At 41.1% G+C, this 25,912-nt stretch overlaps 1 protein-coding gene across 1 annotated transcript in view; it reads left to right on the top strand.

Moving 5' to 3' along the window:
* The window catches only part of Morc1 (MORC family CW-type zinc finger 1), a 308,590-nt gene that overhangs the window by 258,485 nt on the left and 24,193 nt on the right, over positions 1-25,912 (top strand). Inside the window, exon 21 of the mRNA XM_041673094.1 lies at positions 2,824-2,928. Coding sequence (XP_041529028.1) covers positions 2,824-2,928 — 105 coding nt within the window. The remainder of the gene's footprint in view (positions 1-2,823; positions 2,929-25,912) is intronic.

Here is a 25,912-nt window from a genome sequence, read left to right as displayed (position 1 = left end):
AGGTTTTTCTGCTTTTTCTTTTTTGCCCTCTTTATTCACAAAATGCTTAATAATTTCCTTGTTCTGGAAATAGCATCTGGTAAAGGTTTGGCTCTATTTTCACATTTTTAGCTCACTCTAATTATGGGATGTACATTGCAACCTGTGTTTGCTGGATAGAGTCCCAGTTTCTATTTTTCCCCCGAATTCTCTATTTTGGAAGAAAAGTTAGATTGCTAATATCAGCACAATGTGGAGAATTCAGCCAAGTGATGCTATCCCAAAGAATGCCTGGCTGGGAAGAGACCTTACATTTGTGATGTTAAAGCCATGTATTTTAGATCTTAAATATAGAGTTTAACTTAAATGTACATGTATGTAAAGCTAACATGAAATAAATGTATTTACCTACTGTTTATATGTATACAAACCCTTCTATAGTTTTACATAGTATTTAAGCCCGTGTTTGTGTCCATCTGTTCTGTATAATCTTATTGTGGACGTTTCAGCATATGTACACATGGGACTCCTCCCTCATCAAGCTTACTATAAAACCATTTAATGCTTTGACAGACACATGCGAACTGCCAACTGTGGCTGTTGCTTACGTTTTATCCCCCTATTGTTCAGAGAGAGAGTTTTCCTATGTTTCCCAGGCTTCTCTCCCTCTTCAGCCTCCGAATAGCTGGAAGTAGATTTAGATGCTACTCTACCTAGCTTGTGGTTTGCAACATTTTAAAAGTTTTATTTTTTACATCTATTCATGTGCATGTGTACTTGTGTAGATGTGTACCTTATGGGGGTGGGGACCCACGGGGTCTAGAAGAAGATGTCAGATGCCCTGAAACTGGTGCTATGGGCCATTGTGAACCATTGCATATGTGTGCTGGGGACCAATCTCTGCTCCTGGATGTGAGCAGTGAGGATTCCTAACTGCTCAGCCTCCTCTTCAAATTCTGTATTGGCAGCTGTTTGTGACCCAAGAGCACCAGTGCTTACAATAATTGAATTAAGAATTAGAAGATGTCTTTCCAGGGGGAAAATGTCCCTGTTTTTAGGATAACAGTCAATTAAATTGGTAATGGCAGAGGCTGAGCATTTGGCCCACAAATGAACCCAAAGAATTTTAAGTGGACAAGCAATGGTGACGCGGAGTTGCAGAAAGGAGCAGGAGGATGGCCTTTATAGGAATTGTAACCACGTGAAGTCCTGGAAGGCTTGAGGAAGGGGTTGCATTATCCTAAAAGCAACAAGGACCTAGTAGAGTTTTTTTTCACATAGGAAAGTTGTGTGTCCAGATTGTCTTTCAGAAAGGCTTAGTCTGGCCTAGTATAGAAGAACAGTTAGAAAGTTGGATAGAGAAGTCTCAGATTATGTTATCTCTTTGGCCACATGAAAATGGTCCAAGAGATAAGAAGCCCATAGAGCTGTAGACAGATGCAGGGTTCATCTCCCAAGTGGGAGACCCACTGCTTTGTTTTGCTTATCATGTGTCCCATGTCCCACAGCATCTGGTTAATGCCACTGCTCAGTCTGACCTCTGGGAAGATGTGGGATTCTTCTGCCAAATCAAGGCCATGCACTTTGTTTCTTTGCATTGGCTGCTGGAGACACATGCCGCCATGGGGGAGGGGTGCAGAGTACTGAGGCTGGTTTTGCTCTTTCTCTTTATTTAAGTAGAGCAGTGTTCTATCCAGTGGTTGCCTACATTGTGTACTGATATCAATACCAGGACGGAATGGGTAGAAGTCCCTGTCTGGGACTGGTAACTGGTGCATGGATTCTGTTCCATGTTTATGCTTAATAGAGTCAGTGTGAGCCAAGAAGTTTAGAGGCTGCTCCAGAGGAGAAATCATTAAAGTGTGGTCCAGAATGATGGTGGTGGAGGTAGTTCCATCTTGATGATATGAGCAGAGAGATATGGCAATTGTCTGTGTGAAGGTATCAATCCCCTGGAACTGGAGTTTCCTTGCCAAGAACAGGAGGCACATGGGTGAGCCTAGGTTTAGGGTTGAGGTCTGAAAAGGACTCATGAGCTTGTGAAGTGCCGACACATTTGAGTGTGCGTGGGGGTGAGTGGGGGTGAAAAGTACATGAGAAGAAGGCAGACAGTTAAGGCTGGGACAGTGCTTGTACAGACTGAAGGACTTGCTACTCCTATAAGAAGAGAAACTAGGAATGGTTTTCATCATTAAAGTCAAGTGGGGAATAAGGAGATTCAAAAAGAGCTGGGCAAGAAAGCTAAATTCTATAGGTCTGAAAAATGCTCTTTGACTTAACCAAACTTAGAGGCAGTAGGAATGATATGGGGAAGACTCGCTGCTGGGGGATGAAGGGGGCAAAAATCCAATTGGGACTCATTGACAGATGGAACATCATCAAATTGAGGCAGCATGAAAACTCAACTCTTGAAAACTAAATTATTTTGATTTTGAAAGACATTGTATTTATGGAAACCAAACATGGGGTAGACAAATCAGGAGTTCATTAAATTCTTCATGAGTATTTAGAACAAAGGTAATTATCCTTTTCTATAAAATTGCTATGCGTTGTTAGTTGATCTTTACATGTACTTGCTTGAATGATTTATTTCTTTGCATTTCTTATTGCCTTTTCCCCCCATAGTCTGTGTATTTATATCGTCCATGGCTTGTGATCCTTCTGCCTCTGCCTTCTAGGTGCTGGGTTACCATACCTGAACAATCATATATTTTTGATGCAAGGATCAGTTGAGTTTTTCCTGAATTACCCTGCAGTTAAACAGTCTCTAAGAAATGCTTCAAGTGGCTTAATCTATTCCATTGGTTGATTCCAATTATTGCACAATTTTTGTTACTATTTTAGGTCTCTTCATGGGAAATGAAAAAGAGGCAGAGTGAAAACCTCACGCAGAGATGCAAAGCATCCACTGACGTTCAAACTGGCAGTAGCAATCCAGCCGTAATCCTGGTAAGACTAGCCTCGCTGAGGAATGGCACCTTAAGACACTTTCCTAGTCACAGCATTGAAGGCTCTTTAGATCTGGGTAGCTGAAACATACAGCTCGGTCACATGATGAGGGGGCATGTCCCAGAGCCATTAGCTGTTACCTCTGGCTGCGTGAAGTAGTTAATATATAACTAAACTCTAGCCCATGATCCTTTTCTTTAGCTACCAGTCTGAGAGAACTTTGTTGTATTTATAAATGTGTAAACACTATACATATAATTTGAAAAGCATTTCAGAGCCCCGTGTCCCAATCAAAATCATATGCAATTTTAAATATGGTCTCTTGTCAGAAATTTTAATTCTCTCTTAATTCTCTCTTGATATTTTGGTCCTTATTATTTATTTACTGTTTGTTTGTCTGTCTATTTTGTGGTGCTAGGGACCACTAAGTTACATTAGTCTCTAAAGTATAATTTTGTTTTTGTGTATTTACATCTTGTTTATTTAGTATTCATATATGAATATATTTTCCCCTGCTATACCATTATTTCCCCTTCAATTTATCCACTCTCTCCCCACCATTTTCCCACATGAAATCATGTTTTTGTAATTCCCACCGAGTTTAATTTGTGTGACTGTGTGCACATTGGCTGTACAACCGTACACTAGAGCATGGTTAGCCTTGCAAAAGCCTTATTACTGGAGAAAAATAATTTTAATTCACATTAGCCATCAATAGCCATTAGGTCTTCAGATAAGGTGGAACTTCTTGAGTCCCTTTTACATCTACAATGTGATTTTGCTAATTTGATCTTTTATAAGTCTTCTGCATGAAGGCTTATCCATTGGAAATCCATGTGTGTAACTGTCCTCTCCTGTCTGGCAAAAATTTCTTTGGTGAAGACTCACTCTGACGCCTGGAATCCCTCTTACCACTCTTCTATAATAGTCCCTATGCATTGTGAAAAGTTATTATTTATATGTCCCATGTATACCTGAGCATTCACATCCTCTTATTGACAGAATAAGCAGTGTGTATGCAGGAGGACCGTTCATGTGGGTGTGTACCTGTGTGTTTGTGTGTTTGCATACCTGTGTGTCAGAACATGATTAAAAATTTAATTATATGAGGAGAACTCTCATTTATATGAGAAAACCCCAAGAAAAGAGTCTTGTGACCTTTGTTTCTTCAAAACCACAAAATTATTCTTGGATTGTGACTTTGTGACACCCCCAGGAATAGCAAATAGAAATGAGTTTATAAAGTAGAATTTTGAATTGACTGAAATTAGGTGGCTCTTTGGGAAACACGAGCATGCTTCCCACTCACTCCACTGGGTAATGCATCGTTCTTCTGACACTTGGTATGTAACAGCTATGTATCTTGGCAACTGTGGAATCTCTTTATCTTCACTGAGCCAAATGTGGCAATCCCGTGTTGTTCAGGATTGATTCTGAACAAGAAGAACTGGCCAAGCCATTGACTCTACCTGTGAAGCCTTGTTAAAGACACTGCCCATATGCTATATGGCATCCCTTTATATTCATGAATTGTTTAAATTTTACTTGGTCCAGAGGGGAACATATTTCATCTGACTTTACGTCTCTTCATGAGAACATTATTGAAGCAAGGCACACAACAGGAATATAGGAAGCTTTTATTTAGAAAAAAATACGGAAAATTTCAAGTGGAACTCCATCAATACCCATCTGTCCCCTTTCCACCCTGAGCTATGATCACCCTGACCAGTCTATTTTCTTCTATTTGTGTCTAGTCCCTGCTACTTCGAGGCATCTCCTCAAACATATTGCAACTGATATAAGTCATTAGAAAAGAGAAAGAAATCACATTGACAAAGAGTAACTTATATATGGGAGGCAGGAAAAAACAAAATAAATAATCAAAACAAAACAAACCCCTTAACATCAGTGATAAAGTTTACCAAAATCCAGTCCATCTAGCAAGTAAACACTAAAGAATTTTCAAAGTTAGAAAAGAGGCAGAAGCTGAAAAGGAAGCTGAAAAAGGACTCCGAGCAGTGTTTTAACCACGGAGCTCTGTGACGCTCCGTTTGACACAGCTGCACCTGTGACTGTTAGGGGTCACCGCTTGTTTTGCAGAGACATCAACGTCTTTATCAGCTTGTCATGGAGCTGTTACACCGTCGCCTTTCTAAACCTGGTACAAGCTTTTAGTAAGTGCTTATTCACAAATTAGCTGCGATGTGTTTGTGTGGTCTGTTTGTCAAGTTCTGCTGTTTCATGGGTGTGGGCGTGGTAGGTGTTTAATGTGTGATGCTGTGATCCTAGCAGGGTATTTGTTTCCAAATCATGTAACTAATTAATTTACACAATACATCTAAGCAAGATGAACATTAATTTCTGTTTGGCCATAGGTGGAATAATTGAACTAGGAAATAATTACCTATGAACACTTATCTTCCCGCACTTTCTTTAAGTAAAAAACAAAAAGATTTTTAACACCTAAGATCCTTCACAGTTATCTTTTGATTATTATGAACATGTGTGAATGTGGTGTGTGTGTGTGAATGTGGTGTGTATGTGTGTGAATGTGGTATGTGTGTGTGTGAATGTGGTATGTGTGTATGTGTGTGTGAATGTGGTATGTGTGTGTGCCCGTGTGTGTGTACACACACATGCACACACATATGCGGACACAAATGTTTATGCCTGTTTTATTTGGATGCTCTGCTTGTTGACTGTAAAGGGCGAAAGTAGTCAGTGCCAACAGTGGTAGAAGAAGTTGTTGCTTAAGGAAGAAAAGTTAACTACGACAACAGAAACCTACCCTTCACCTACCATGTTACTATTTATTATTTTGGTGAGCTTAGTTGAGTGTGGACCTAGGGCCTTATTCACATGTATAATAGACTCAGATATGTGGTATGTTCTGCTCACCCAGAGAGTCCTTACCTCATGCTTGGCTATGCTGTACTGTACTGGTTTCATGTTGTCTGGGGAACAATTTCATTCTGATTAGCATACTTTTCCTTGGCTGTGTGGATAATAGTATTCACCTGCCTTTAGAAAAGATGCGTGTTCATATTTGGGCACTCCATTTTCCTCCTTTCTGACTTTGTCCACCTCACTGGCTCTTGTATTGACAGTTGTCTAAGTTCAAACAAAACACTGATAGCATCATTTGCCCCTCATTTCCCCTTGTGATTTCACTGTTGCTTATTATTTCAGCCATGGAATCATGTTTTCTCCCAAATCTCCTCGCGGCTGCATCTCAGTATCCTAACAGTATCGTCTATTATCCCCAGTTCTGCCTTTTTCCTGTCCTGAAATATTTTTTCTTTCTTTTAATTGAAAATGGATTTTCCCCCACACAATCTTTTCTGATTATAGTTCCTGCCTCCCAACTCCTCCCTGTCCCTCCCCTCCCATCTAGGTCCACACCCTTTCTCTCTCTAGTTAGGAAACAGACATCTAAGGAATAATAAGACAAAACACAGAGAAACTAGAATAGGACTAAACAAACCAACAGGAGAAAAAGAACCAAATTAAAAGCATGGGAACACAGGTATATGTAGAGACACACACATTTGCACACAAAGGAATCCCTTAAAAACATAAAAGCAGAAGCCATGATGTCTACGCAAAGGATCTGTAAGGTTAGAAAAAGCTCAGCCACAACGTTGTGAGACAAGGAACTTACAGAGGTGATGTGAGTCTGTTCAGTGTTGGTCATCTACTGTTGGGCGTGGCCCTGACCTGAGGAGGGATTTTCATTGTACTCCTTCTCTTATGCTCTCTATGTGTCACGTGGAACATGCGCCCAAGGTCTTGGGCTCATTGCCTTGTTTGCAGAGGCTTCGGCTTCGGGCTGTGTAGACTGTCACCACTGCCACAGCACTTTTTGAGTTTTGACGTTAATTTTTGCTTGGCCTCTCAGCCATTGGAGGCCATTCATTTTCTGAGACCATGCAATGAACGTGTTCTTTGTTCGACCTTGCACATCATTCAGAACTGTGGAAGTTTCCAACTGGGACTCAGTAAGCTTAAAACACTTTCTAGACACTAAAAGACTGCCTTGAAGATAATGAAATGAAAAATTTTCCACAAAGCATCTTGATCTTCTTCCATATGCACTAGTTAGCCTCCCAGTCAGATCGGTGTAGGACCCTTCATCCAAAGTTCACCAAACTTTTTTCATTATTCTCGACAATTCTGTTTAGCATGGGAATCATTGTCCAACAACTTAGGGAAACTAGTGTGATCCAAATTTATCATCTTTGTCCCTGTAAAGATGAACTGTTCTCACATTCTGGTGTGTGTGTGTGTGTGTGTGTGTGTGTGTGTGTGTGTGTGTGTATGTGCGCGCGCTCGCGCACCAAGGCGTGTGGGTGGTAGATCTCAGTGTGAGTGCATCTGAGTGTTTTACCTGAATCAGTTTCCTTATCTGTGTGGCCAGGATGAAATCTGATGGATGTTCTTCCCCTGTGTCACTTCATCTAACCTTGATAGCCCGAGGAGGAGTCTTTTCATTCTCGCTTCACAGATGAGGACAATAAAAGGTCTCTCATAGTCACACTGCAGGAGGTGGCCACACTGAGCCCCAGCTGTCCAACGACAGCTCCTTCTTCTTGAAAGGCTCTTTGTGACATTTTCTTTCATCTATCATCACTAACTGTGGTAACTAATCAGTTGTCACATCAGCCTCTTCCACTTAGATCATCTGAGATATGCCAAACTTCTTCACTGAAACTTGAGGATTCCAGGAAATGCTCATTCAGTATATTTGTTGACATGGAAGAATTTTGGGCTAGATGGCTTTCAGAGTTGTAGAGATGAAAATATATAGGCCAGAGTCTTGACTCGACTTTAAGAGCCAAAACCATGTAAAACTATCTGTAATGTAGTTATATAACTAAACACACACACACACACACACACACACACACACACACACCAAGATGAAATCTTGCCATTGGTATCAACATGCATAGAACTGAAACATTAAATTATATGAAACACACACCAGGTCCCAAATAATAACCTTACACGTCCTCACTCATTTCTCAAGCTAAAAAAGTTAACAACATAGATATCAGTACAGGGCAGGAAGGGCAGAAGGATAGAAAAGGTGTGAATAATGGCTGCTAAAACACATATCCGAAAGGAGAAATGCTCTTAGGGTGTATAATGCAGAAGGGACCGGTAGTCCACAACAACTACTCATGCTATAATTTAAAATAACTGCAAAAGAGTTCAGAGGTTACCAACCCAGAGTATTTGAGGAGATGGAAGGTGCTAATTGCCATGATGTTCCATTCCACATTATATACATGTATTAAACTTCAGTGCTCTACTTATAGGTAAGTACAAGTACATATATGCCAGTTAAAAACTTGTAATGACCAACCCGTGCGACTGGAGGGATGACTTAGCAGTCAAGAGCACTTGGAGCTCCTGTAGAGAATGAAAATCTAATTCCAAGCTGTGTTCATTGTGAGCCGCCCAAAACTCCAGCTCCAGGGGAATCTGACGCCCTCTTCTGGCCTCCATGGGCACACACATGCAGCATGCTCATACACACAAATAACAATAAGTCTTAAAACAAGTTTAATCCAGCACTGATTCCTTGATCAGAATAGTATAAATCTCAAACTTATTTCTCTCCTTGTCCTTCCTACATATGGCCTGAACAGTGTACTTTTTTCCCCTCAGTGCTTGTCTCTTTTTGTATTCAAAAAGTTGTATTAGGGTCATTTTATAGACGCCTGTAAGAGCGTTGCTCTCTGGGCAGCCCCTCTTCTCAGTCAGTTCTACGAAGAAGGGAGTCTTTTTTTGTTTTGTTTTGTTTTTGGTTTTGTTTGTTTGTTTGAGGATTTGTTTTGAAATATGATTGCAGCCATAGATTTACCTCTACCATTCCCCATGACCTAGTATTGTCTTACCTTTGGACTCCAGAAAATCCATTGTTTTGTCGTATCCAAGGATGAATGCTTGGTATTCTGACCTTTCTTCTGTCTCAAACATTTCCAAACTTATGTGTAAAGTTCCAATAGGTCCCATTTCCTCCTAGTTGGGAGACAAAGAAAAGCTCTTTCATTGCATCTCTTATAAGCATGCCAATTTTTGTCAATAGGATCAGTGTCTGTGTAAACACTATTGTATTTCCCCTGTTACTGCTCAGCATCTTACATCTCAGCCAAGGACTTGGCTAAATTTAAGAAAAACTCTTGAACACTGGTCTGTGATAAACTGGCAATTAGACTCCAGACTCCAGCCAGAAATTTGGGACTTGGGTCCATACCTAAGAACTGGGACTGGACCTGGTTTTATCAGTACCTCCATGCCCCACTGCTGCACTCAAAAATGAGGCAGTCTGAGTAGCTATTGATGCACCATGCATAATAGAAGCAATACAAATAAGAGGAAGAAATGGGAAGAGAATAGCAAGCAGCCTATCCAAGAGTTAAGTGTTCCTTCAAGTCATGTCACAGGATGAAATATATGAAGCAACTGCAAACTCTCCTCCCTAAAGGCTCTTTGCTTAATGCCAGTGGCATAACAAAGTTGTCAACTCCAACAGATGGTTACAAAAGCAAATGATAAATTTGAAGAAAGCTCAATTTGAAAATCTCCAAATTCGAGTGAGAATAATTTCTCTGAAACTCAAGTAAGGGAGACAGAAGTGCAAACTTTGAATATGCGTATGCATACCTTAATTCACCTTTCTGGGCTACATAATCCAACTTCATGAAGAAAAATCCAGATTCTAGTAGGAGTCAGTGTTTGTTATTTCCTTTTATCTGTTTTGATCTGTATTAATTTTCAGCTACTAGTCTAAATGTATGAGGTAAACGTAGTTTACTAAACCATGAGCAAATATCTCTATACCATGGTTACACACGGATACTTTAGATTTCAATTAATGAGACATTATACAACCTTGAAAAAACCATCCCTAAGTCAGCAGTCTTCACAGCTAATGTGAATTGTGCTGAGATTCTTTTAGATAGATTGTGAGTGTGTGCGTTCCTTTGTGTTATGTATGTGCACCATATGTATGCAGGAGTCAGTGGATGTCAGAAGGGGCATCAGATGCCTTGATACTACAGTCACAGGTGGTGGTGAGCTGCCATGTGACTGCCATAAAAGGCAATAAATTCCCTTGATGCTGAGTCCTCTCTTTCAGTCCCTCACACAGACCTTTTGATCAGACTTGTTTTTAACTCTCTTGTCCTCTATGGATACATCTCCCTCTGTGGACCAGGTCTTGAGGGCAGAATGGCATATGGTTTTATCATCTGTGTTCAAAGTGCATGCTTTGCCATCTTTTTTGATGAATACTTGATATTCTGACCTGTTTTCTGTCTCAAGCATTTCCAAACTTAGGAGTTGTGTCAACAGATTCTGTCCACATCTTCAAAAGCTTCATGGACAGATCATTCTTCCTGAAATGTTTTAAGAGTCAATGGAGCCTTTAGATGTTTGGGAAGATGTAACCACCCGTGTATTCAAAATAGAGTTCAACACAGTTTGGGGCCCAAGAAGGATCTGCAGATAAAGGAACAAGAGGATAGAGGTATCTCTCTGTGTTAGAGCCAAGCCAAGTCTCACAAGGACACCTGATTTGCTCTGTATTTTTAGTCATTCTATTAGGGATTACTTCCAGCTCCCTGAAGGCACCAGGGCTGTCTGAATGTCTAGGATCAGTGACAGAGCTTTTATGTAAAAACCGAAGAGCACTAGGTGAGCCGACAAGTTGTCAGTCTAGACTTGGTTTATGTTGGTTTAAATCCAATGTAAAGGACAACCCAAAACAATTGCAACTAAATTTCGGCCATCAGTGTTATATGATGAGTCTAAAAGGTAACTGACCTCCAAATCTGATAAAGAGAAAAAGACTAGCAAAGACCCTGCCTGATTAATCCCTAACTCTGCTGTATTCCCCCTGAGTGAATCCAGTTCTGAGTCATAATAAGTTTTCCTAAGGAATCTCATCGGTATTGCAGTCATATACACTGAATGCTATGATAACAAGATTTTAGAATATTGAAGTTACCTTCATTTCAAAAGAGGACCATTTTTTTTAAATAATTTATTGAGCTATACATTTTTCTCTGCTCCCCTCCCTTTCAGCCCTCTCCCATGGTTCCATGCTCCCAATTTACTCAGGAGATCTTGTCTTTTTCTACTTCCCATGTAGATTAAATCCATATATGTCTCTCTTAGGGTCCTCATTGCTGTCTAGGTTCTCTGGGATTATGATTTGTAGGCTGGTTTTCTTTGATTTTTGTTTAAAAACCACTTATGAGTTGAGTACATATGATGATTGTCTTTCTGGGTCTGGATTATCTCACTCAATATGATGTTTTTTAGCTCCATCCATTTGCCTGCAAATTTCAAGATGTCATTATTTTTTTTTTTCTGTGTAGTACTCCATTGTGTAAATGTACCACATTTTCCTTATCCGTTCTTTTGTTGAGAGGCATTTAGGTTGTTTCCAGGTTCTGGCTATGACAAACAATGCTGCTATGAATATAGTTGAATGTTGGGCCTCATGAGGCCCAGGTGTGAGGCATAGTGTAACTTCCTGAGTCTAGCTCGAGTTTGGAGACCTGTTTTTGGCCATGACTTCTGCATGTGAGTGACTCAGCACATCCCGACCTAGACCTGCCTCTGCCCAGCCACCACTAGCATGGCAGAATATTATTGGCCCTTGTTCCTTACTCTGCCTCAACCCATCTCAATCTTCTCTACCCTATCACAACCCTATATAATCTCCTCCCTGATGCCATTAAATGAGTTTCTGCTTTGACTCAACTCCCTACCGCATCTGATTGTCCTGTAGCAGCAGAACGATTGTCATTGTGGGGCTGTGGGAATGGGAGAGGGGAATAAGGAGGCTTGAGAAGACTAGCAGTTGAGCACATGTCCTTGTGAAACAGTTGAGCATTTTTTTGTGTATATACCCAAAAGTGGTATTGCTGGGTCTTGAGGAAGGTTGTTTCCTAATTTTCTGAGAAATCGCCATACTGATATTCAAAGGGGCTGTACCAGCTTGCACTCCCACCAGCAATGCAGGAATGTACCCTCTACCCCACATCCTCTCCAGCATAAGTTGTCATCAGTGTTTTTGATCATGGGCATTTTTACAGGTGTAAGATGGAATCTCAGAGTTGTTTTGATTTGCATTTCTCTGATGGCTAAGGATGTTGAACATTTCCTTAAGTGTCTTTCAGTCATTTAAGATTCCTCTGTTGAGAGTTTTTTGTTTAGGTTTGTACTCCATTTTTTTTAATTGGATTATTTGTTCTTTTGATGACCAATTTCTTGAGTTCTTTGTATATTTTGGAGATCAGTTCACTATCTGATGTAGGTTTAGTGAAGATTTTTCCCATTCTGTTGGCTGTTGTTTTATCTTGTTGACCATGTCCTTTGATTTACAGAAGCTTCTCAGTTTCAGGAGGTCCCATTTATTAATTATTTCTCTTAGTGTCTGTGCTACTGGGGTTATATGTTGGAACTGGTCTCCTGTGCCAATGTGTTCAAGTGTATTTCCCACTTTCTGTTCTATGAGGTTCAGTGTGGCTGGCTTTATGTTGAGGTCTTTGATCCATTTGGATTTGAGTTTTGTGCATGGTGGATGATAAGATATGGATCTACTTTCATTCTCCTACATGTTAATATCCAGTTGTGCCAGCACCATCTGTTAAATATGCTTTCTTTTTTCCATTTGATATTTTTTGCTTCTTTGACAAAAATCAGGTGTTTGTAGGTGTGTGGATTAATATCTGGGTCTTTGATTTGGTTCCATTGGTCCTCCTGTCTGTTTTTATGCCAAAACCAGGCTCTTTTCAGTACTGTAGCTCTGTAGTAGAGTTTGAAGTCAGAGATGTGATTTATTGTTCAGGATTGTTTTGGCTATTCTGTTTTTTTTTCTTTTCCATATGAAATTGAGTGCTGTTCTTTTGAGGTATGTGAAGAATTTTGCTGGGATTTTTATGGGCGTTGTACCGAACCTGTAGATTGCTTTAAGTAAAATTGCCATTTTTTTTTGTTTTTTTTGTTTTTTTTCAGTTTTTAAATTTATTTATTTATTAAGGATTTCTGCCTCGTCCCCACAACCGCTTCCCATTTCCCTCCCCCTCCCCCCGATCAAGTCCCCCTCCCTCATCTGCTCGAAGAGCAATCAGGGTTCCCTGACCTGTGGGAAGCCCAAGGACTGCCCACCTCTATCCAGGTCTAGTAAGGTGAGCATTCAAACTGCCTAGGCTCCCCCAAAGCCAGTACGTGCAGTAGGATCAAAAACCCACTGCAATTGTTCTTGAATTCTCAGTATTCCTCATTGTCCGCTATGTTCAGCTAGTCCGGATTTATCCCATGCTTTTTCAGACCTAGGCCAGCTGGCCTTGGTGAGATCCCAATAGAACATCCCCATTGTCTTAGTGTGTGGGTGCACCCCTTGTGGTCCTGAGTTCCTTGCTCGTGCTCCGTCTCCTTCTGCTCCTGATTTGGACCTTGAGATTTCTGTCCGGTGCTCCCGTGTGGGTCTCTGTCTCTGTCTCCTTTCATCGCCTGATGAAGGTTAATATTCCTGAGGATGCCTATGTGTTTGTCTTTGGATTCGCCTTATTTAGCTTCTCTAGGAACATGAATTATAAGCTCAATGTCCTTTATTTATGGCTAGAAACCAAATATGAGTGAGTACATCCCATGTTCCTCCTTTTGGGTCTGGCTTACCTCACTCAGGATAGTGTTTTCTATTTCCATCCATTTGTATGCAAAATTCAAGAAGTCCTTGTTTTTTACTGCTGAGTAATACTCTAATATGTATATATTCCATACTTTCTTCATCCATTCTTCCATTGAAGGGCATCTAGGTTGTTTCCAGGTTCTGGCTATTACAAACAATGCTGCCATGAACATAGTTGAGCATATACTTTTGTTGTATGATAGGGCCTCTCTTGGGTATATTCCCAAGAGTGGTATTGCTGGATCCAGGGGTAGGTTGATCCCGAATTTCCTGAGAAACCGAAACACTGCTTTCCAGAGTGGTTGCACAAGTTTGCATTCCCACCAGCAATGGGTGATTGTACCCCTTTCTCCACAACCTCTCCAGCAAAGGCTATCATTGGTGTTTTTTATTTTAGCCATTCTGACAGGTGTAAGGTGGTATCTTAAAGTTGTCTTGATTTGCATTTCCCTGATCGCTAAGGAAGTTGAGCATGACCTTAAGTATCTTTTGGCCATTTGAACTTCTTCTGTTGAGAATTCTCTGTTCAGCTCAGTGCCCCATTTTATAATTGGGTTGATTAGCCTTTTACGGTCTAGTTTCTTGAGTTCTTTATATATTTTGGAGATCAAACCTTTGTCAGTTGCAGGGTTGGTGAAGATCTTCTCCCAGTCAGTGGGTTGTCTTTTTGTCTTAGTGACAGTGTCCTTTGCTTTACAGAAGCTTCTCAGCCTCAGGAAGTCCCATTTATTCAATGATGCCCTTAGTGTCTGTGCTGCTGGGGTTATACATAGGAAGTGGTCTCCTGTGCCCATTTGCTGTAGAGTACTTCCCACTTTCTCCTCTATCAGGTTCAGTGTGTTCGGACTGATATTGAGGTCTTTAATCCATTTGGATTTGAGTTTTGTGCATGGTGATAGATATGGATCTATTTTCATTCTTCTACAGATTGACATCCAGTTTTGCCAGCACCATTTGTTGAAGATGCTCTCTTTTTTCCATTGTATACTTTTAGCTCCTTTATCGAAGATCAGGTGTTCATAGGTTTGTGGGTTAATGTCAGGGTCTTCTATTCGATTCCATTGGTCGACTTCTCTGTTTTTATGCCAATACCAAGCTGTTTTCAATACTGTAGCTCTGTAATAGAGTTTGAAGTCAGGGATGGTAATGCCTCCAGACAATCCTTTATTGTATAAGATTGTTTTGGCTATCCTGGGTTTTTTGTTTTTCCATATAAAGTTAATTATTGTCTTCTCCAGATCTGTGAAGAATTTTGATGGGATTTTGATGGGGATTGCATTGAATCTATAGATTGCTTTTGGTAGAATTGCCATTTTTACTATGTTGATCCTCCCAATCCAAGAGCAAGGGAGGTCTTTCCATTTTCTGGTGTCTTCTTCAATTTCTTTCTTCAAAGACTTATAGTTCTTGTCAAGTAGATCTTTCACTTCCTTGGTCAGGGTTACCCCAAGGTATTTTATGCTATTTGTGGCTATCGTGAAAGGTGATGCTTCTCTGATTTCCCTCTCTGCTTCCTTATCCTTAGTGTATAGGAACGCAACTGATTTTTTGGAGTTGATCTTGTATCCTGCCACATTACTAAAGCTGTTTATCAGCTGTAGGAGTTCTTTGGTAGAATTTTTGGGGTCGCTTATGTACACTATCATATCATCTGCAAATAACGAAAGCTTAACTTCTTCCTTTCCAATACGAATCCCCTTGATCTCCTTATGTTGTCTTATTGCTATTGCTAGAATTTCAAGCACTATATTGAAGAGGTATGGAGAGAGTGGACATCCTTGTCGTGTTCCTGATTTTAGTGGGATGGCTTTGAGTTTTTCTCCGTTTAATTTAATGTTAGCTGTTGGCTTGCTGTAAATAGCTTTTATTATATTTAGGTAGGACCCTTGTATCCCTATTCTCTCCAAGACCTTTATCATAAAGGGGTGTTGAATTTTGTCGAATGCTTTTTCAGCATCTAGTGAAATGATCATATGGTTTTTTTCTTTCAGTTTATTTATATGGTGGATTACATTGATAGATTTGCGTATGTTGAACCAGCCCTGCATCTCTGGGATGAAGCCTACTTGATCATAATGGATAATTTTTCTTATGTGTTCTTGGATTCGGTTTGCCAGTATTTTATTGAAAATTTTTGCGTCGATGTTCATGAGTGAGATCGGTCTGTAATTCTCTTTCTTGGTTGGGTCTTTTTGTGGTTTTGGTATCAGGGTAACTGTAGCTTCATAAAAGGAATTTGGCAATGACTCTTCTGATTCTATATTGTGAAATACATTAAGGAGTATAGGTATTAGTTCTTCTTGGAAGTTCTGGTAGAATTCTGCATTGAAACCATCTGGTCCTGGGCTTTTTTTCGAAGGGAGATTTTTGATAACCATTTCTAATTCTTCGCGAGAAACCGGTCTATTTAGATCATTCACCTGGTCTTGGTTTAGCTTTGGTATATGATACTTATTTAAAAAAATGTCCATTTCTTTTGTATTTTCCAGTTTTGTGGCATACAGGCTTTTGTAGTAAGATCTAATGATTCTCTGAATTTCCTCTGTGTCTGTGGTTATGTCCCCCTTTTCATTTCTGATCTTATTTATTTGCGTGTTCTCTCTCTGTCGTTTAATTAGTTTGGATAGGGGTTTGTCGATCTTGTTGATTTTCTCCAAGAACCAGCTTTTTGTTTCATTGATTCTTTGGACTGTTTTCTGTGTTTCTATTTTGTTGATTTCAGCCCTCAGTTTTATTATTTCCAGTCTTCTACTTCTCCTGGGCGCGTCTGCTTCTTTTTTTTCTAGAGCTTTCAGGTGTGTTTTTAAGTCCCCAATGTATGCATTCTCCGTTTTCTTTAAGTGGGCACTTAGTGCTATGAACTTTCCTCTTAGCACTGCTTTCATTGTGTCCCATAGGTTTGAGTATGTTGTCCCTTTATTTTCATTAAATTCAAGGAAGACTTTAATTTCTTTCTTGATTTCTTCCTTGACCCAGGTGTGGTTCAGTAGTTGACTGTTCAGTTTCCATGAGTTTGTCGGTTTTTTGGGGGCAGCGTGGTTGTTGCCTTCTAACTTTAATCCGTGATGATCTGATAAGACACAGGTGGACACTGATATTTTTTTGTATCTGTGGAGGTTTCCTTTGTTTCCGAGTATGTGGTCAATTTTTGAGAAGGTTCCATGAGCTGCAGAGAAGAAGGTATATTCTTTCCTATTTGGGTGGAATGTTCTATAGATGTCTGTTAAGTCCATTTGCTTCATTACCTCCAATAATTCTCTTAATTCTCTATTAGGTTTCTGTCTGATTGACCTGTCCCTTGGAGAGAGAGGTGTGTTGAAGTCTCCTACTACTAGTGTGTGTGGTTTGATGTCTGCCTTGAGTTCTAGTAATATTTCTTTTACATAAGTAGGTGCTTTTATATTGGGGGCGTATATATTCAGGATTGAGACGTCCTCCTGATGAATTGTTCCTGTTATGAGTATAAAGTGACCGTCTCGGTCTCTTCTGATTGATTTTAGTTTGAAGTCAGTTTTGTTAGAAATTAGTAGGGCCACACCTGCTTTTTTCATAGGACCATTTGCTTGAAACACCTTTTCCCAACCCTTTACTCTGAGTAGGTGCCTGTCTTTGTGGTTGAGATGTGTTTCTTGCAAACAGCAGAATGTTGGATCCTGTTTTCGTATCCAATCTTTTAGCCTGTGCCTTTTTATAGGTGAATTGAGCCCATTAATATTAAGTGATATTAATGACCAGTGGTTGTTTACTCCGGTTATTCTTATTGCTTTTGGTAGTAGAGATTGTGTGTCTCCCTTCTTTGAGATGTGCTCGTGAAGGGTCATTAGATGCCTGGGTTATTGTAGGCAGTGTTGGCAGTGTTGGATTCCTTGGGTTGCGATTTTCCTTCTATTACTTTCTGTAGTGCTGGATTTGTGGCTACGTATTGTTTAAATTTGTTCTTATCCTGGAATGTCTTGTTTTCTCCATTGATAATGAACGATAGCTTGGCTGGGTATAGTAGTTTGGGTTTGCATCCATGGTCTCTTAGCTTCTGCAGAACCTCTATCCAGGACCTTCTGGCTTTCATAGTTTCCATCGAGAAGTCAGGTGTAAGTCTGATCGGTTTACCTTTATAAGTTACTTGCCCTTTTTCTTTTGCAGCTCTTAATATTCTTTCTTTAACCTGTATATTTTGTGTTTTGATTATTATATGGCGAGGAGATGTTTTTCTTTGATCCAGTCTGTTTGGTGTTCTGTATGCTTCTTGAATATTTAAATGAATATCTTTCTTTAAGTTGGGAAAGTTTTCTTCCATAATTTTGTTGAAAATATTTTCTGGGCCTTTGAGCTGTGACTCTTCTCCTTCTTCTATTCCTATTATTCTTAGGTTTGGTTTTTTTATTGTGTCCCATAGTTCCTGAATGTTTTGTGTTGAGAATTTGTTGGCTTTGCTGTTTTCTTTGATCTGTTCGTTTATTTTCTCTATGGTGTCCTCAGCATCTGAGAGTCTTTCTTCTAGCTCTTGTATTCTATTGATTATGCTTGTTTCTGTAGACTCTGCTCGTTGGCCTAGATTTTCCATATCCAGCTGGTCCTCAGTTTGTATTTTCTTCTTTGCCTTCATTTCAGTTTTCAATTCTTGAACTGTTTCCATTACCTGCTTGATGGTTTTTTCTTGGTTTCCCAGGGTATCATGTACGTATTTACTCATTTCTTCAAACTTTTTGTTATACTTCTCATCCATTTCTATAAGGGCATTTTTTACATGTTGTTTAAGGGACTCTATTATCTTCATAAAGTCGATTTTTTCCACTTCTTCTGTGTTAGGTTGTTCAAATACTTCTGTTGTAAGATCATTGGGTTCTGATGTTTTCATGTTGTTTTTCGGATTATTGGGTGAATTCTTGCCTTGGCGCCTGCCCATTTCCTCCTATTGATCCTATCCAATGGGTCCTTTAAAAACCGGATCAGGTTTCCCTGCTGGCCAAGGGCTCCGCTTACAAAATGCCCTCACTCTCTTTCGTGGTTCCTGCTGCAGGCCAAGAACCCTCTCACCCCTCCGAAGGATCTTCAGGACAGGACCAGGCTCCCCTTGTGCCAGTGACCTGGCCAACCAAAAGCCTACCTCTTTGATTCAATTGTAGTAGGGCGAACTGCTCTCCTTATTGCACGCCTGTCCCCGCTGCTTGGGTCTGCCGCTGTGCTGGTCCCCGAAAGCCTCTTCCTGTATGTGGTGTTGCTCCGTCTGGCCACCGCGTCTGGCCGCCGCGCCGCTCCGCCTCTGCGCCAAAATTGCCATTTTTACTATGTTAATTCTACCTACCCAAGAGCATGGGAGATCTTTCCACTTTCTGGTGAAGAAAACCATTTCTTAACCAACCTTTCTGTTTGTCTTCCTGCAACCCTGCAAAGGACTGGGGTTTCTAAGAGTACCAAACCATTCCTTGAGAACCCTTTCATGAGAAACAGTCCAGCGATGCCCAAGGGCTTCAAGGACAATTATTCTACACTCCACCTCCCCTGAATCATCCATCAGCACACAGCAGAGTGTGCAGACAGCCACAGGGTGAATGTGAAACACTCAAAGGAGAACCTCATAGGTGACTTAGACTGCAGCTAAGCAGTGGGGACCTATGCGTGCACTGTCAGCAGCCAGGGTCACTCATGAAGGTGAGTTGCTAAGCCGTGTCATGCCAGAACAGCAAATAAAGTGGATAACCATAGCCCTAAAGAAATGGGAAAATTAAGACACACACTTACCCATATCCCATGAGGAGCATTGCATTTTGGGAAGGTGACATTCTGTGGCCTAAGAGAAGATGCAGTTTCCAATTCTGACCCACACACTGCTTGTCGGTTTTGTCAAATCTAGACCTGCAGTGGCTTGCATTTAGTAAGTAAAGTAAGAATAATATCACCAGCTGTCATGGTTGATACAGGAGTGAATGGCATAATTGGTTATGATGAAATGAAGATAATTCTGTGTCAAATGAAAGGTATCTATTAAAGCTACCTTGTGTAATTTGGAAGGAGCGAGATTCAGTCTTCTTTGGATAATCTAGAAGGAAGCAGAGGAAGCAAAATTCTATAGAGAGAATATGGGCTAAGGTGGGTGGGGGTGACCCCAGAGGCTGTAAATCCTGGAACTGCAAACCAGAAGGCTAAAAGGGGAAAATGCCAGACAGGGATGACACAACACACTTCTGTTACCACAGCTGGGTACCTGTGAAGGAGATGTTTAGTGTCAATTTTAAATTGATTTATACTTTTGCTAAGTAGAAGTATTTCCATTATTTCTTAATACAATTCTCAGTATTTTTTAGCAGTCTTAGATTTGGGGGTGGGGAGTTTAAACCAAACTGTGAGTTCTGCTTTGAAATATAATGGCAAGAATTGAAAGTATATGAATGATAATAAATAATAATAATAATAATAATAATAATGAATTAAGGCTGCCGCATGGTCTGGTGTTTTCCAAGTCAAAGTTGCATCATAGTTGCTTGACCACAAATAGCAGTAGCGGTAGTATATGTTCACAGTAGCTGTTGAGAAGAAGGAAGAACAACTATGCTGAAGAAATGGTAAAGACATGTTGGAGGAGCAAGACATATTTGTCTTTTATACTGGTTACCAATTTTCAGAGAGGAAAAGTGAGGGGGCATTGCTCGTGGAAGCTTTGTGTGGGCAAAGTTGTCTAAACAGGACTTTCTGTGGTCTTTCTAGGAAATTCCTGGCTGGACCTTAGGTTATAACAGAAATGTTCTCTACAAAAAAAAAAAAAGTGAAATATGACTTATTAGCTCAGAATCCCATGGAGAAGGGTTTGGGAAGTCAAAGACTTTATGCTTGAAATGTTCAGGAGGCAGATCCTGTAGGAAGTCTTCGTTGTGTTTTTGTTAATCGTGGAGATTTTGTTTCCAAAACCTTATCAGACAGTGATAATGACTAAATTCAAAATAAAAGTTAACAAAACGTAGACAAAACAAATTAAAATTCAAGTAAAATCTCACTGCCTGAAAATAATATAAGGAAGAAGATGACATAAAAAATGTTAGAGAGAAAAATTGCACACTGTGGTAAAGAGTATGAACGACTAATAATAAAAGTAGTGTTGAGACAAATGGATGCCATACATGAGGCAGGAAACAGATGACCCAAGGAATCTGCTTGGTGGCCACTATAGCACTGAGGTATCAGTAAGATATTTGTATTAAATGTGGGGTCAGTTGTGTAGGTGAGGGGTACAGTAAAGAAGCTGCCAATGTGGTTGCTCCATGGTATGGTTATGGCTTTTACTGTGTCTATGAGAGAGAACAGACAGAGGTGTCTGGAAGAGTCTAGAGCAGAGACAGAAGTGGACTGATCATGGCCAGGGCTAGGGACGCAGGAGAGAAAAATGGTGATGGTGCAGGGGGAGTAAGAAAGTGCCAGGACTGTAGAGAACTGTAGTAATAGGAGCGGCGGGCCACTTCCTGCCACTTGGCTAGCTTTACCGGAAATAATGACACGGAAACTGTATTCTTTTAAACACTGCCTGGCCCATTAGTTCCAGCCTCTTATTGGCTAATTCTCACATCTTGCTTTAACCCATATTTAATAACGAGGTGTGGCTTACCAGGAAAGATCTTAACCTGCATCTGTGTCGGGTGGGAGAATCATGGCGACTGCCTGACTCGGCTTTCTTTCTCCCAGAATTTTGTTCTGTCTACTCCGCCTACCTAATTTTCTGTCCTATTAAAGGGCCAAGGCAGTCTCTTTATTTAACCAATGAAATTAACACAAAACAGAAGATTCTCCCCCATCAGAGAATAACAGGCTAAAAGGAGGGTGAGTAGCTGTGGGGAGACAAGGGCCAGGAGGCTTGTTATACATTTCAAAATTTGTAACAAGTACCTGTGAGTAGAAACTGAGGGAGTCAAAGGCTCCATGGGCTTTTGTATGCAGCCCCAGGTATATGTCACTGGAGGGCCATATCTTCCTTCTTCCAGAGGTAAGGGACATGACTGCTTTGGCAAATGGGAGCCAGTTTCATAAGTTCCCAAGGAATTCTGGTTTTTTCTAACCACCAGGAATCCTACAGTCCAGCTTCAGCTCTTTTCGCATATATAGACTGCCTTTGGGGGCTTGGGGAATTAAGAGTTTCCTTTGAATCAGACAAGATGGAAATATCCAGAGCAAGTATGAAAGGCAGGCAGTGATGATGTCCACATAAGACAAGGCAGCCTGTCCCTCTGCAGCTGAAATCGGTACATCAAGAGACTGAGGGTAGAGCCTAAGAATAACTCACCCAGGGAGAGTTGAGACAGAATGTACAGGAACGAAGGAATTCCAAGAGGATATTCATGTTCCTTTAACTTCAGAAGTGTCACCACCACGCAATGACAGGTGGAAGATGCTTGGGCTCTTCCTCGGTGCCTCACCTTTTAGACCCTGCATTCAGCACACAACCAGTCCTGTTGAGTCAGACTTTTTTGCTGCCTCCACAGTGACCACTCTGGCCAACACCATCTCTTCTAGAGCACCTACAGAAGCCGCATTAACAATCTCAATAGTCCTCTTGGCATTCGCAGTCTGAAACTCCGAGTGTCCCATTTGAACTATAGGTCACGTGAAGCACTCTTCCTGTCCTGACTTTTCTGACAGCTCCTCATTCTTAGACAACATTCAGTATCTTTACTGTGGCCCTAGAGCCCTAGATGCCCGGAGCTAGCATCTTTGGAGTTCTCAACGCCTGCCCTCCGTTCCTTTCATGTCTTCTAACACTCTACTAAATACTAATTCAACAATAATGTAAGAATGGGACATAATGTCATGTAATGAAAGTCCTGTGATAAAAAAGGAAAGAGAAGAAGAAAACAGTGTAAATCCAAGCTTTCCTTCTTGGATCTGATTCCCGAACTTCGTTTCACACACCGTTCCTACCACAACTATCGAACAGCACACACGTCTTTTCAAAGTTTTGTGTGTTGTTAGTTATTGACCTAGCTACTGGGGATTGAGCAGAGAAGACAGTTTTGTGACAATGCTCACTCCTTGCCGTTGTGAAGGTGACTGTGGTGTAAGAAAGGGCACAGTAAAGAAATTGCTGAACTGAACTTTGTGGGTGGAAGAGGACAAGTTTATTCCAAACTGCCAAGGCTATCTTGGGGTGAGAGAGGCAGGAGCAGGAAAAGTCATAAAGAGAGTAGAACGAGTCTCTGGGGAGTAGAGAAGCTGTGAACTGAAGCAGCCCAAGAGCTTAGGGTAGAGCAGGGGATGAGAGGGACCAGAATGCTAGCGTGGACTTTGACATACACAACACACACACGTGAGTGGGGAATCTGTAGGCGAGGGAAAACAAAGGAGGGGCTTTTATTGGCAGACAGAAAACTCATTTTCCAGGTTCCTGCGTAATTTTGTAGGAGAGTGTTTGCCGGCAATCCTTCTGTAGTGCCGCTTGAGCTGGGTTAAGACTGTCATTTTGGGGTTGTTCACTGCTTCGGGGGGAACTGGGGTTCCCTTTGGACCTGATATGTGGGGCCAGGATCTGATGGTACATAGCTGGACGAGTGAATATGTTGAATGGCAGGTGCTGTTAAATGCTCAGGAGAAAATGAGGCGGGAGCAGGATAGGCTCATCTTGGTTGGGTGTGCCAGTGTGAGCTGTTATTTTAGGTAGGATGCTCAAGGATGGTGGCAGCGAGTGGGTGCTAGAAGAAAGGATGGATGCAGGAGGAACAAACAAGTCCCCAGATGCAAGCCAATGACCCTTGAGAGCAGAGGGTGGCAGGAATATTGGTGGGGAGAGGGCCACAAATGAGAAGTGGAGGGAAAGGGACAGAGAATACGGATCCGCTGGGTCAGATTATGTAGGGCCCTATATTCTTCTTTCTCACCGTTCTTTTTTGTCTCAGAATTTATATCACGTGATATTGAGTATTTGGCTTTTTATTTATTGAGGAGCGTTCTCATGTTGCATGAAATAGGTTGCAAAAGGCAGGCTTTTGAACTTCACACCACACCAGGGCTTGAGCCACATTATGAACTCAACTTCAGTGGAAAAATAAATGTGTGAAGAGGAGGGGTCTATAACAAAAGCCATTAACTGCAAAGAGGAAAAATGGCATGTTGAATTTGGCAGAAGGGCATCTTCTTGTCCAGTGCCTTTTTAAGTCCTTGACAATTATACGTACCCAGTGGGGGCAAAGGCACAAAAGAAAAGAAGAAAAAAAAAACAGATAAAATGATGCCTTCCACTTCCCGAGTTTCCTAGCAACAGGCACTGCACAGCCTGTGGTACCCTACCCTGTCCGCTCTTACTCCTGACTCGGTGTTTTTACACAGAGACTTTACAAAGTGATCAGCTGATATTGTCACTGGCCTGCATGGCAGGAATAAACACTTTCTGGAGAGATACTGGCTTCTCTGTAGGCCATCAGAAACAATGGACTCCAGAAAATTTGAATTTCCCTAGAAATCTGCAGAGAGAGGAAGTGGGTAAAACCCTGGGTGAATCCCCTGGAGGAACTGTTCTCATGGAGAAAGATTTAAAATATAAAAGGAAAGACGGGAAGCTGTGACAGTGGTAGGCAGGGACTTGCTAGACTATAGTTACATTTCCTGCCTTCTGTTTTTAAGCTGAGCCTTATGTCAGGACCCTAGAGATGGACTTAGGGTGCCACCAGATCACTTTGTTCCCCTTCATAATGTAGCCACATTGAATAAATCTCCTTTTTCTATTTTCTACTCTTTAACTATTAATTTGATTTTTGTTCTTTTATACTCCATTCTTTTTTGTTGTTTGTTTTTGTTTTTGGAGACAAGCCTTTACTGTGTGGCTTTAGACCAGGCTGGTCCAGAACTCGTCCATATTTGCCTGCCTCTGCTAAGTGGCATGCTGGAAAAGCATGCCCCACTACTTTTCGCCTAATTGCCTCTTTTAGGTTGATTATTAAAGAGGAAAGGATCCTCTACCTATCCTCTCACCTAACCCACCTCTGCTGCTTTTTACCTCTCCTTGTTCAAGTAGAACAAAGCACATACTTACGGACTTTGTTTTGTAGTCTCAAGAAAGTTTGGCCCTTGGTAAATTTCTCCTTTATCAGTCTACCACAGACTTTGTTTTTCTGTTTGCTTTTGGGTTCTTTTAGACAGTTTCAGGTTCTTGTCTACCATTTGGTGTGGCTGCCATTTGATGACTGGCTTTTTATAAGTTTAAGTCTTCCAATAGTAGTGCCACAATGGATGTAATAAATCAGATCTGGCCGAATTAGTAATTCCAGGTTTAATCTGAGAAAAGTAAAGCAACTCCTGGATGACACTTGGAAAGGCAGGGGAGTAATCACATAGCAAATATGGCTACCAAGTTTTATGTAGCCTGTATGTCATCCTCAGGGAGGGGCTGACTTTTAGTGGACTTTCTCAAAGGAGGCATTTGGAATGGGGCCCCCTTTTTGGGTATATATGGAAGGCAGTAGGGCTTCTACCTAAACAGCTTTTTTGGGGGCGGGAGTTCTATTGCACAGGGGCTATTATTATTAAATAGAGAAACACAAATCTCAGTTGCATTGGGAAACTGGGCCTGAAATGTTACTATCAAAGATTTAAAGAGAAAGATCATCATGGTCAAGTTAACTAAAGCAAACTTTTTTATTCTTTAAATCTTTGATAGTTTGGTGGAGGAATGGGAGTCTTCAAACTATGGACAAAAATGCCCAATGTCAGGACAGATATGCTTAGGATAAGATAAAAAGAAGGAATGGACTTGTTAGAGTTTTGTTTTTGCTGTTCTTATTTGTTTTTATTTTGTTTTCCTTAAAGATTAGAGAATAGTCAAGCTAACCAATAAAAATGATAAACAATGCACTATGGGAGGGGACAACAGCAGGTGAGGTTACCATTACCAGAGTAGATTGCAGTGTCAAGTTGCCACCCTAGACCTGAGCAATAAAATTCAGATTCTATTCTTTTTTTTTCCTCCTCCCAGCCTCCCATTTCCTCCCCCTCCTCCCACCCTTCTCCCCCTCCTCCCACCCTTCTCCCCCTCCCCCCACTCCTCTCCCCCTCCCTCTCCAGTCCACAGAGCAGTCAGGGTTCCCTGCCCTGTGGTAAGTCCTAGGTCCTCCCCCCTCCGTCCATATCTAGGAAGGTGAACATCCAAACTGGCTAGGCTCCCACAAAGCCAGCACATTAAGTAGGATCAAAACCCCGTGCCATTGTCCTTGGTGTCTCATCAGCCCTCATTGTTCGCCATGTTCAGAGAGTCCGGTTTTATCCCATGCTTTTTCGGTCACAGTCCAGCTGGCCTTGGTGAGC

The sequence above is a fragment of the Microtus oregoni genome, unplaced genomic scaffold, assembly GCF_018167655.1.
Source record: "Microtus oregoni isolate MIOR12 unplaced genomic scaffold, Mior012 000023F_ref0000262, whole genome shotgun sequence".
Taxonomy (NCBI): Eukaryota; Metazoa; Chordata; class Mammalia; order Rodentia; family Cricetidae; genus Microtus; species Microtus oregoni.
Note: the sequence above shows the minus strand (reverse complement) of the source record. Positions and strands in the feature narration are given on the sequence as shown.